Raw genomic sequence first — 14,548 nt, 5'->3', positions numbered from 1 at the left:
TTATGTGTTCATCACTTATTAAAAGTACTGAATAACAACCATATTTTCTAAAATTCTATCATTTTAAAGGGACATGCAACCCATTTTATTCTTTTATTATTCAATGTTAAGTAACTTTACAATTTACTTCTATGATCTAATTTGCTTTGTTCTCTTGGCATCTTTCATAGAAAACAGTAGGTAGGCTCAGGAGCAGAAATGCAGTACTCAGAGCTAGCTGCACATTTATTATCATTGGCTTAGTAAGGCATTGCTACTCCTTTAACAAAGGATACAGAGAGAATGAAGCAAATTTTATATTAATAGTAAATAATTGTAAAGTAGTTTCAAATTAATTTTCTATCTGAATCAGGAAAGAAAAAATGTGGGTTTTGTGTCATTGTCAAAATTGAGAGTAGACTTGCCTGTGTTTTGTTTTCCTGCCTTGAGATGTGCCACATGACTGTATGAATCTCCCTTCACATGTTCCCTAGACCCCCTTGTTGAGATTAAATGGACATGAAATCCAACATTTTTCTTTTATGATTCAGATAGAACATACCATTTAAAAAAAAATTACTTCTATTATGGAACTTGCTTTGTTCTCTTGTTATACTTTATTGAAGAGATATCTAGATAGGTAGCGTGCACGTGTCTGGAGAGCTACATGATAGTAAATAGTGCTGCCCTCTAGTGCTCTTGCTAATGTATAACATTAGTACTTCATGACAGGAAATAGTGCTGCTATCTAGTGCTCTTGCTAATGTATAACATTAGTACTACATGACAGGAAATAGTGCTGCCATCTAGTGCTCTTGCTAATGTATAACATTAGTACTACATGACAGGAAATAGTGCTGCCATCTAGTGCTCTTGCTAATGTATAACATTAGTACTACATGACAGGAAATAGTGCTGCCATCTAGTGCTCTTGCTAATGTATAACATTAGTACTACATGACAGGAAATAGTGCTGCCCTCTAGTGCTCTTGCTAATGTATAACATTAGTACTACATGACAGGAAATAGTGCTGCCATCTAGTGCTCTTGCTAATGTATAACATTAGTACTACCTAACAGGAAATAGTGCTGCCCTCTAGTGCTCTTGATAATGTATAACATTAGTACTACATGACAGGAAATAGTGCTGCCATCTAGTGCTCTTGCTAATGGATAACATTAGTACTACATGATAGGAAATAGTGCTGCCATCTTGTGCTCTTGCTAACATATAACATTAGTACTACATGACAGGAAATAGTGCTGCCATCTAGTGCTCTTGCTAATGTATAACATTAGTACTACATGACAGGAAATAGTGCTGCCCTCTAGTGCTCTTGCTAATGTATAATATTAGTACTACATAACAGGAAATAGTGCTGCCATCTAGTGCTCTTGCTAATGTATAACATTAGTACTACATGACAGGAAATAGTGCTGCCCTCTAGTGCTCTTGCTAATGTATAATATTAGTACTACATGAGAGGAAATAGTGCTGCCATCTAGTGCTCCTGCTAATGTATAACATTAGTACTACATGACAGGAAATAGTGCTGCCATCTAGTGCTCTTGCTAATGTATAACATTAGTACTACATGACATGACATGACATAGTGCTGCCATCTAGTGCTCTTGCTAATGTATAACATTAGTACTACATGACAGGAAATAGTGCTGCCATCTAGTGCTCTTGCTAATGGATAACATTAGTACTACATAACAGGAAATAGTGCTGCCCTCTAGTGCTCTTGCTAATGTATAACATTAGTACTACATGACAGGAAGAAGTGCTGCCATCTAGTGCTCTTGCTAATGTATAACATTAGTACTACATGACAGGAAATAGTGCTGCCATCTAGTGCTCTTGCTAATGTATAACATTAGTACTATGACAGGAAATAGTGCTGCCATCTAGTGCTCTTGCTAATGTATAACATTAGTACTACATGACAGGAAATAGTGCTGCCATCTAGTGCTCTTGCTAATGTATAACATTAGTACTACATGACAGGAAATAGTGCTGCCTTCTAGTGCTCTTGCTAATGTATAACATTAGTACTACATGACAGGAAATAGTGCTGCCATCTAGTGCTCTTGCTAATGTATAACATTAGTACTACATGACAGGAAATAGTGCTGCCATCTAGTGCTCTTGCTAATGTATAACATTAGTACTACATGACAGGAAATAGTGCTGCCATCTAGTGTTCTTGCTAATGTATAACATTAGTACTACATGACAGGAAATAGTGCTGCCATCTAGTGATCTTGCTAATGTATAACATTAGTACTACATGACAGGAAATAGTGCTGCCATCTAGTGCTCTTGCTAATGTATAACATTAGTACTACATGACAGGAAATAGTGCTGCCATCTAGTGTTCTTGCTAATGTATAACATTAGTACTACATGACAGGAAATAGTGCTGCCATCTAGTGATCTTGCTAATGTATAACATTAGCACTACCTGACAGGACACAGTGCTGCCATCTAGTGCTCTTGCTAATGTATAACATTAGTACTACATGACAGGAAATAGTGCTGCCCTCTAGTGCTCTTGATAATGTATAACATTAGTACTACATGACAGGAAATAGTGCTTCCATCTAGTGTTCTTACTAACGTATAACATTAGTACTACATGACATGAAACAGTGCTGCCATCTAGTGCTCTTGCTAATGTATAACATTGTTGCAAAACTGCTGCCATATAGTGCTCCAGCACACGGACACACTCCCAAACTTACCTTCCTGTTTTTCAACAAAGGATAACAGGAAAACAAAGACAATTTGATAACAGACGTAAATTAGAAAGTTGTTTAAACTTGTATGTTCTATCTGAATAATGAAAGAAAATGTTGGGGTTTTATGTCCCTTTAAAGAAATACGCATAGGCAAGCAGTGCAATAAGAAAGTACTCTCATGCCTTAGAACATTTGCTTTATGTAGTTTTATTTCCTTTAAAGGGCCGTTACTAAGTTCAAAGTACACAATACACAAGATTTGTAAACATCTAAACATACAGACTGAAAGCAGATAAGGATCAGAAAAATTTTAGTAAATATTTTAAAATGTCATGTTTGTAACATTTGTAGGATTTTGCTGTTTCACAGCAGTCCAAGGATACACTCCATGAAAACTCACTTGATTAGCATAATCTGATGTGGCCAGTCAGAGGCCAGATGTAAAAAAGATTGTGTATAGCATGTAGCAGGGTCAGGCACAGTAGTACACTTGTGTAGGTTGGATGAGAAACAGCTGCTCTAGGGTGTGTGGAAAAAGCATAACTTTAATATAAATACTATAGGTAAAGTTGTTAAAATAAATAATTAGTGTTCACTGCACTTTTTTTTTAATTTTTTTTTACTGTGCTTAAAGGGACAGTCTACTCCAGAATTGTTATTGTTTAAAAAAGACAGATAATCCCTTTATTACCCATTCCCCAGTTTTGCATAACCAACACTGTTATATTAAAGAGACAGTATACACCAATTTTTATTTAACTGTATGTAATAGACACTACTATAAAGAATAATATGCACAGATGCTGATATAAAAATTCAGTGTAAAACCTTTTAAAAACTTACTTAGAAGCTGCCAATTTAGCACTGTTAATGAGATAAGCCTGGGGCACCCACTGAAAGGGGCTTAGAGCAGAAGCTCCCCCCTCGCTTGCAAATGAAAAGATACATTATACAAACAGAAACAATCTGAAGTATGTATACATCAGTATGCATCAAAACGTTTGGGACTTGGTTAGGAGTCTGAAAATCAGCACAATGTTATTAAAAAATAACCAAACTATACATTTTGACAAAAACACTACCAGATAGGCTATATAAATGGATCATCTACAAAACATTTATGGAAATAAAAAATCTAGTGTATAATGTCCCTTTAATACACTTTTTACCTCTGTGATTAACTTGTATCTAAGCCTCTGCAGACTGCCCCCTTATTTCAGTTCTTTTGACAGACTTGCATTTTAACCAATCAGTGCTGAATCATAAATGACTCCATGGGAGTTAGCACAAAGTTATCTATATGGCACACATGAACTAGCACTGTCTAGCTGGGAGCCACTCTTAAAATGCATTTAGATAAGAGGCAACCTTCAGAAGCTTAGAAATTAGCATATGAGCCTACCTAGGTTTAGCTTTACACAAAGAATACCAAGAGAACAAAGCAAATTTGATGATAAAAGTAACTTGGAAAGTTGTTTAAAATTACATGCGCTATATGAATCATGAAAGTTTAATTTTGCCTAGACTGTCCTTTTAATTAAGCATAGTATTGGGAAATCATTTTTACTTTAATTGTGCTTTGCGTAGAACCTTTAAAGGATCATTAAATAGAGATGATTCGCAAAATCCACACAATACAAATAAAACTGCAAACTCTCAGCAAAATCCATTTGAAAAATATAAGCCAGTCCAACAGATATATATATATATATATATATATATATATATATATATATATATATATATATATATATATATATATATATATAAAAAATAGTGATGTTGTGAACCTAAAATTTTGCGTTCGCGGACAGCGAACGTGAACTTCCGCAAAAGTTCGCGAACGGGCGAACCGGGTGAACCGCCATTGACTTCAATAGGCAGGCGAATTTTAAAACCCACAGGGACTCTTTCTGGCCACAAAAGTGATGGAAAAGTTGTTTCAAGGGGACTAACACCTGGACTGTGGCATGCCGGAGGGGGATCCATGGCAAAACTCCCATGGAAAATTACATAGTTGATGCAGAGTCTGTTTTTAATCCATAAAGGGCATAAATCACCTAAAATTCCTAAATTGTTTGGAATAACGTGCTTTAAAACATCAGGTATGATGTTGTATCGTTCAGGTTGTGTAAGGGTTACGCCCGCTTCACAGTGACAGACCAAACTTTTTTTAATTTACACTACTGTTACACCATATATGACTGGTGGTGGCACTGAGCAAGTAGGCACAGTATATGCTGTGAGCCTGACACACAGGCTGGCAGTGGCAGGCTGAACTGACAACTGAAATTAGATTACACTAGCAGACTGATGTAAAAGTTTTTTTTTTTAAATTTACACTAATGTTACACCAGATATGAGTGGTGGCACTGAGCAAGTAGGTACAGTATATGCTGTTAGCCTGACACACAGGCTGGCAGTGGCAGGCAGGCAACTGCTATTAGATTACACTAGCAGACTGATGTAAAAGTTTTTTTTTTTTAAATTTACACTAATGTTACACCAGATATGAGTGGTGGCACTGAGCAAGTAGGCATAGTATATGCTGTGAGCCTGACACACAGGCTGGCAGTGGCAGGCAGGCAACTGCTATTAGATTACACTAGCAGACTGATGTAAACTTTTTTTTTTAAAATTTACACTACTGTTACACCAGATATGACTGGTGGTGGTGGCACTGAGCAAGTAGGCACAGTATATGCTGTGAGCCTGACACACAGGCTGGCAGTGGCAGGCTGGCCTGGCAACTGAAATTAGATTACACTAGCAGACTGATGTAAAAGTTTTTTTTTTTTTAAATTTACACTAATGTTACACCAGATATGAGTGGTGGCACTGAGCAAGTAGGCAGAGTATATGCTGTTAGCCTGACACACAGTTTAGAATAGGGTAGGGCATTTTTTTTATTTTGGGGGTCTTTGTTATTTTATTAGGGGGCTTAGAGTAGGTGTAATTAGTTTAAAATTGTTGTAATATTTTTCTGATGTTTGTAAATATTTTTTTATTTTTTGTAACTTAGTTCTTTTTTATTTTTTGTACTTTAGTTAGTTTTTTTCATTGTATTTATTTGTAGATATTGTATTTAATGAATGTATTGATAGTGTAGTGTTAGGTTTAATTGTAGATAATTGTAGGTATTTTATTTAATTAATTTATTGATAGTGTAGTGTTAGGTTTAATTGTAACTTAGGTTAGGATTTATTTTACAGGTAATTTTGTAATTATTTTAACTATTTTAGCTATTAAATAGTTCTTAACTATTTAATAGCTATTGTACCTGGTTAAAATAAATACAAAGTTACCTGTAAAATAAATATAAATCCTAAAATAGCTATAATATAATTATAATTTATATTGTAGCTATATGAGGATTTATTTTACAGGTAAGTATTTAGCTTTAAATAGGAATAATTTATTTAATAAGAGTTAATTTATTTCGTTAGATTTAAATTATATTTAACTTAGGGGGGTGTTAGTGTTAGGGTTAGACTTAGCTTTAGGGGTTAATACATTTATTAGAATAGCGGTGAGCTCCAGTCGGCAGATTAGGGGTTAATGTTTGAAGTTTGGTATCGGCGATGTTAGGGAGGGCAGATTAGGGGTTAATACTATTTATTATAGGGTTATTGAGGTGGGAGTGAGGCGGATTAGGGGTTAATAACTTTATTATAATAGCGGTGCAGTCCGCTCGGCAGATTAGGGGTTAATAAGTGTAGGCAGGTGGAGGCGACGTTGTGGGGGGCAGATTAGGGGTTAATAAATATAATATAGGGGTCGGCGGTGTTAGGGGCAGCAGATTAGGGGTACATAGGGATAATGTAAGTAGCGGCGGTTTACGGAGCGGCAGATTAGGGGTTAAAAAAAATATGCAGGTGTCAGCGATAGCGGGGGCGGCAGAATAGGGGTTAATAAGTGTAAGGTTAGGGGTGTTTAGACTCGGGGTTCATGTTAGAGTGTTAGGTGCAGACGTAGGAAGTGTTTCCCCATAGCAAACAATGGGGCTGCGTTAGGAGCTGAACGCGGCTTTTTTGCAGGTGTTAGGTGTTTTTTCAGCTCAAACAGCCCCATTGTTTTCTATGGGGGAATCGTGCACGAGCACGTTTTTGAAGCTGGCCGCGTCCGTAAGCACCGCTGGTATCGAGAGTTGAAGTTGCGTTAAATATGCTCTACACTCCTTTTTTGGAGCCTAACGCAGCCATTCTGTGAACTCTCAATACCAGCAGTATTTAAAAGGTGCGGCCAGAAAAAAGCCAGCGTTAGCTACGCATCCCTTTGGCCGCAGAACTCTAAATCTAGGCGTTAGTGTTTAATGTCTCTTTAATATTTTAGGCTGTTGACAAAGATTACCACAAAGCTAATTATCAAGGCTGGTACTACTGATTGGTTAAACAGTGTATTTTACTTAAAGGGACATGAAACCCAAATAATTTCCTTCATGATTTATGTAGAACACACAATTTTCAACAACTTTCCAAATTACTTCTATTATCAAATTTGCTTCATTCTCTTGGTATTATTTGATGAAGGAGCAGAAATGCACTACTGGTTTCTAATTGAACACATGGTTGAGCCAATGACAATCAGTATATATGTGCAGTCACCAATCAGCAGCTAGAAACTGGGTTCTTTGCTGCTCCTGAGCTTACCTAGATAAACCTTTCAGCAAAGGATAACAACAGAAGGAAGCAAATTGTAAAGTTGCTAAAAATTGTATGCTCTGTCTAAATCATGAATGTCTAATTATGACTTTACTGTTCCTTTAATATTTCCCCATGTATCACTCTCTTTACCTGCTAGAACAAACAAGCCTAAGAAAAAGTGTCACCCTTGCAAATTTATGGCTGCTGATACCTTTGAATATTGTGGATAGAATAACAATCACCTAGATTATTAGTTTTTTACAGGGGTGCGGTGCTAACGAGCAGTTTATGCTCACCACTCACCTACAGACAACACTGGTATTACAGGTTTTTACAAATCCGGCGTTAGCCGCAGAAAAGTGAGCGGAGAGAAAAATTTAGCTCCACATCTCACCTCAATACCAACGCTGCTTACGGTAGCGGCGAGCTGGCTAAACGTGCTCATGCACGATTTCCCCATAGGAATCAATGGGGGAGAGCCGGCTGAAAAAACCCCTGCAAAAAAGCAGCGTAAAGCTCCTAACACAGCCCCATTTATTCCTATGGGGAAATACTTTTTATGTTAACACCTAACACCCTAACATGAACCTCGAGTCTAAACACCCCTAATCTTACACTTATTAACCCCTAATCTGCCGCCCACAACATTGCCGACACCTACATTATATTATTAACCCCTAATCTGCCGCTCCGGACATCGCCACCACCTACATTATATGTATTAACCCCTAATCTGCTGCCCCCAACATCGCCGAACCCTACATTTTATTTATTAACCCCTACTCTTCCGCCCCAATGTCGCCGCCACCTACCTACACTTATTAACCCCTAATCTGCCGCCCCCAACGTCGCCACCACTATATTAAAGTTCTTAACCCCTAAACCTAAGTCTAACCTTAACCCTAACTCCCCCCCTAACTTAAATATAATTTAAATAAATCAAAATAAAATTACTTCAATTAACTAAATTATTCCTATGTAAAACTAAATACTTACCTATAAAATAAACCCTAAGATAGCTACAATATAACTAATAGTTACATTGTAGCTAGCTTAGGATTTATTTTTATTTTACAGGCAACTTTGTATTTATTTTAACAAGGTAGAATAGTTATTAAATAGTTATTAGCGATTTAATAGCTACCTAGTTAAAATAAATACAAATTTACCTGTAAAATAAAACCTAACCTAAGTTACAATTACACCTAGCACTACACTACAATTAAATTAATTCCTTAAATTAACTACAATTAAATACAATTAAATAAAATTATCTAAAGTACAAAAAAAACCAAACACTAAATTACAGAAAATAATAAAATAATTACAAGTTTTTTTAAACTAATTACACCTAATCTATGCCCCCTAATAAAATAAAAAATCCCCCCAAAATTATAAAAAGCCCTACTCTATACTAAATTACAAATAGCCCTTTAAAGGGCCTTTTGCGGGGCATTGCCCCAAAGTAATCAGCTCTTTTACCTGTAAAAAAAGTACAATACCCCCCAACATTAAAACCCACCACCCACACACCTAACCCTACTCTAAAACCCACCCAATCCCCCCTTAATAAAACCTAACACTAACCCCTTGAAGATCACCCTACCTCGAGAAGTCTTCACCCAATCGGGCAGAAGTCCTCAACGAAGCTAGGCGAAGTGGTCCTCCAGATGGGCAGAAGTCTTCATCCAAGCCGGGAAGAAGAGGTCCTCCAGACGGGCAGAAGTCTTCATCCAGACGGCATCTTCTATCTTCATCCATCCGGCGCGGAGCGGGTCCATCTTCAAGACATCTGACGCAGAGCATCCTTCCTGACCAACGACTACCCGACGAATGAAGGTTCCTTTAAGTGACGTCATCCAAGATGGCGTCCCTTCAATTCCAAATGGCTGAATCCTATTGGCTGATTGGAACAGCCAATAGAATGCCATCTTGGTCGGGTAGTCGGCCAGGAAGGATGCTCCGTATCGGATGTCTTAAAGATGGACCCGCTCCGCGCCGGATGGATGCAGATAGAAGATGCCGTCTGGATGAAGACTTCTGCCAATCTGGAGGACCTCTTCTTCCCGGCTTGGATGAAGACTTCTGCCCGTCTGGAGGACCACTTTGCCCGGCTTCATTGAGGACTTCGTCCCGGTTGGGTGAAGACTTCTCAAGGTAGGGTGATCTTCAAGGGGTTAGTGTTAGGTTTTATTAAGGGGGGATTGGGTGGGTTTTGGAGTAGGGTTGGGTGTGTGGGTGGTGGGTTTTAATATTGGGGGGGTATTGTACTTTTTTTACAGGTAAAAGAGATGATTACTTTGGGGCAATGCCCCGCAAACGGCCCTTTTAAAGGGACAGTCTACCATAGAATTGTTATTGTTTTAAAAGGTAGATAATCCCTTTATTACCCATTCCCCAGTTTTGCATAACCAACACAGTTATATTAATATACTTTTTACCTCTGTGATAACCTTGTATCTAAGAACCTTCTTCCAGCCCCCTGATCACATGACTGTGACTGTTTATTATCTATTGTCTTAAATTTAGCATTGCTTTGTGCTAGATCTTAAATAACCCCCTGTGCCTGAACACAGTGTAATCTATATGGCCCACGTGTACTTTCTGTCTCTTTGTGTTGAAAAGAGATTTAAAAAGCATGTGATAAGAGGCAGCCCTCAAAGGCTTAGAAATTATCATATGAGCCTACCTATGTTTAGCTTAAACTAAGAATACTAAGAGAAAAAAGCAAATTTGATGATAAAAGTAAATTGGAAAGTTGATTAAAATTAAAAGTCCTATCTGAATAATGAAAGTTTAATTTATACTAGACTGTCCCTTTAAGGACTATTTGTAATTTAGTATAGGGTAGGGCTTTTTATTATTTTGGGGGGCTTTTTTATTTTAATAGGGGGATTAGATTAGGTGTAATTAGTTTAAAAAACTTGTAATTATTTTATTATTTTCTGTAATTTAGTGTTTGTTTCTTTCTGTACTTTAGATAATTTTATTTAATTGTATTTAATTGTAGTTAATTTAGGGAATTAATTTAATTGTAGTGTAGTGTTATGTGTAATTGTAACTTAGTTTAGGTTTTATTTTACAGGTACATTTGTATTTATTTAAACTAGGTAGCTATTAAATAGTTAATAACTATTTAATAACTATTCTACCTAGTTAAAATAAATACAAAGTTGCCTGTAAAATAAAAATAAATCCTAAACTAGCTACAATGTAACTATTAGTTATATTGTAGCTAGCCTAGGGTTTATTTTATAGGTATTTAAGTACAGTATAAGTATTTAGTTTTAAATAGGAATAATTTAGTTAATTGTAGTAATTTTATTTAGATTTATTTAAATTATATTTAAGTTAGGGGGTTAGAGTTAGGGTTAGACTTAGATTTAGGGGTTAATAACTTTAATATTGTGGCGGCGACGTTGTGGGCAGCAGATTAGGGGTTAATAAATATAGGTAGGTGGCGGCGATGTAAGGGACGGCAGATTAGGGGTTAATAAAATTTAACTAATGTTTGTGAGGCGGGAGTGCGGCGGTTTAGGGGTTGATATATTTATTATAGTGGTGGCGATGTCCGGTTCGGCAGATTAGGGGTTAAAATATTTATTATAGTGTTTGCGATGTGGGGGGGCCTCGGTTTAGGGGTTAATAGGTAGTTTATGGGTGTTAGTGTTCTTTTTAGCACTTTAGTTAAGAGTTTTATGCTACGGCGTTAGACCATAAAACTCAACTACTGACTTTTAAATGCGGTACCAGGCTAGACAGGAGAGGGTGTACCGCTCACTTTTTGGAAGACACGTAATACCGGCGATATGCAAGTCCCATTGAAAAAATAGGATTTGCAATTGACATAAGTGGATTTGCTGTATTTTCGAGTCTGGCCAAAAAAGTGAGCGGTACACCTGTACCTGCAAGACTCGTAATACCAGCGCGCGTTAAAAAGCAGCGTTGGGACCTCTCAATGCTGCTTTTTAAGGCTAACGCAAGACTCGTAATCTAGGCGAATGATTGGGAATAGCTCCCTAAAACTGACAATGGGCTATACGACGTCCTCTCAAAACCCACTCTTTATTTCCCAGCATCCCTTTAGCTTCAGCAAACCTCCCAATACTTATGGCTTTGTATTAGGTAGTAGTCATGATATTTAAGGGGACAGTCGATGTTCTGTGAGTGGGGCTATGCTGGAATCGTGTGGGGTCACAGGTAGATAATAGATAGAATTGTGGGTGTGTCTGTCTGGCCAGTGGGCGTGTCAGAGGGGGTTCATGGGTGTGTGTGGCTGACCAGTGGGATGATGGGTTTATGGGTGTGTCTAGGAGTTTTATGGGCGGGGCTTAGAAAAATTCTGCAAATAGGGACATATGGCTCTCTCAGAGGGACAGCAGGGCGGAGCTCAGAGTTATGGACTGTCCCTCTCAAATAGGGACAGTTGGGAGGATGTATCACCAACATATTTCTGAATCTCACTTCTTCCCCCACAGGTCTTGTTTGAGGACGCTTTTGCAGAGCCTGAGGGAAGCCACAGCATTGATGGGGTGTGGGGCATGTCCTACAAGACATACAACGGGGTGAAGGGCTGCTGCTACATTGTGCTGTCTATACTCTGTGGGTGCCCCTTGGCCTTCTGCTGGGCACTGACCTTTGCATGTAACCAGTGCTGCCATATCTGGTTGGTGACACCATGTTTACGCTTGTGGAATATGAATGTTACCTGCATGAAGCTGTTCTGGAGCTCTTGTATACGCTGCTGTTACGACCCCTGTTACGAGTCTTGTGGCCTGTGCTTCAGTTTCATTCGTGTAACAAACAAGAATGGATAGAACATGCCTGTCCGCTTCTCAAGCATCACATCTGGGATTTCAAGACCTTCCACACACTGATATTGCTAAGATGTCCCCTAAATACATCCGGACATCACTTTTCCTACCAACTAACATTCACAGAGGGAAATAATGTAGGCAGAGCACCGCTGGTGTTTCTAACCATAAATTACTGGCCCCTCTTCTGTATACTGACACAATTAATACTGTTTTTATTTGCCACTTTTGCCACAAGGGGGCAGTCACTTGCCTGTATTATTGCTTTGTTCCATCATAAGATGTAAAATAAAATTTAAATTATGTTATCCTTGGATTTGTTTGTCATTTTTATGTGCTGTGTGTGCACAGACTATACATACAAATGCTCTTCACAGTTTGTGTGCATGCTTTCAACACAATGACACCAAAATACACACCCACACAACCACATACATGTGCATACACAAAGATGTTTGCCCATATACCCATATACCAAAAAAACCCACCCACCAACACATGTGCATACACACAGATGCATACCCATATACCCCCACACACACAACCACATACATGTGCATACACAAAGATGTTTGCCCATATACCCATATACACACCCACCAACACATGTGCATACACACAGATGCATACCCATATACCCCCACACACACAACCACATATATGTGCATACACAAAGATGTTTGCCCATATACCCATATACACACCCACCCACCAACACATGTGCATACACACAGATGCATACCCATATACCCCCACACACCCAACCGCATACATGTGAATACACACAGATGTATACCCATATACCTATACACACACAACCACACACATGTGCATACACACAGATGCATACCCATATACCTCCACACACACAACCGCATACATGTGAATACACACAGATGTATACCCATATACCTATACACACACAACCACACACATGTGCATACACATAGATGCATGCCCACATACCCATTCACACACACAACCACACACATGTGAATACACACAGATGGATGTCCATATACCCATACACACACATACACATATACAACCATACCACATAGATGCTTGCCTATTTACCCATTCACACACACAACCACACACATCTGCATACACATAGATGCATGCCCATATACCCATTCACACACACACACACACAACCACACACATGTGAATACACATAGATGCATGCCCATATACCTATACATACATACACACAACCACACACATGTGAATACACACAGATGCATGTCATATACCCATACATACACATACACACACACACAAATGTGTATACACACAGATGCATGCACTTATACCCATACACACAACCACACACACATGGATTGTGCATACACACAGACACATGTCTATATACCCATACACACACACATGTGCATACACACAAATGTATGTCCATATACCATTATACACAGAACCACACACACATGTCTATACACACAGATGCATACCCATATACCCACACACACACAAACGCATACATGTGAATACACACAGATGTATACCCATATATCAAAAGAAAGACAATCCAGAGCGGCTCACTCAAAAACATACGCTTTAATGTTAAAAGTTAACCAACGTGGGCCAACAGCATACAGGGATTAAAATACAGATACCAAGCAAGGTACAGCACACATCCCAACCTAGGACGCATTTCGGGATTGCCCCGTATTCACAGCAGGTCAGGTGGAAACTGATTGTGCTTATAAAGGCAGCACCTAATCAGAAAACACGGAGTATCATAGACAATTTTAAAGTGATAGCGTGCATTTTGTAAATACCATGTATATGGAAATATGTCAATACATATCAAATTACTTAACAACAGAACACAAATATCATATGTCTAAACATTTAGAGAAAGGAATTACCATTATGTCATTCTAATATATGATACATAATACAGCCCATACTAATAGCTTTACAACTGTGATCAACCAGCTATAAAATAAATGGGTTCATGTGCATGTGATGTTAATACTAAAATATCAATGCATATAAACACAGCATTAATAAAATGTAGTAATGGCAGCAACTATTCAAAGATGGCAAACAGGAATACAAATAATAAAGAAACTCCATAACATACTAAGAGGGAAAAGAGAAGAAAAATAAATAAAAAAGAAAAATAGATCCACATGTATATGATATATATATATATATATATATATATATATATATATATATATATTAGTATATTTATATATATAGTAAGTTCTTACCTACATGATGACTTCTAACATATAGATAGATCAATTTGATCAACAAATGAATAGAGATAAGGATATCTTACAACGACCTTTAATAGAAAGACATGTATATATATAAGAGCATGGTCAAGGATTTGAT

The 14,548-nt window shown here is 37.7% G+C and overlaps 1 protein-coding gene across 1 annotated transcript in view; it reads left to right on the top strand.

The window, feature by feature from the left end:
* The window catches only part of LOC128635935 (caveolin-3-like), a 13,959-nt gene extending 1,470 nt beyond the window's left edge, over positions 1 to 12,489 (top strand). The window contains exon 2 of the mRNA XM_053689026.1: positions 11,846 to 12,489. Within this exon, the coding sequence (XP_053545001.1) occupies positions 11,846 to 12,184 (339 nt within the window). The 3' untranslated portion in view covers positions 12,185 to 12,489. The remainder of the gene's footprint in view (positions 1 to 11,845) is intronic.
* Positions 12,490 to 14,548: the final 2,059 nt, after the last annotated feature.

Source organism: Bombina bombina, chromosome 7 (genome assembly GCF_027579735.1).
Source record: "Bombina bombina isolate aBomBom1 chromosome 7, aBomBom1.pri, whole genome shotgun sequence".
Lineage (NCBI taxonomy): Eukaryota > Metazoa > Chordata > Amphibia > Anura > Bombinatoridae > Bombina > Bombina bombina.
This window is presented reverse-complemented; position numbering and strand designations above follow the sequence as displayed.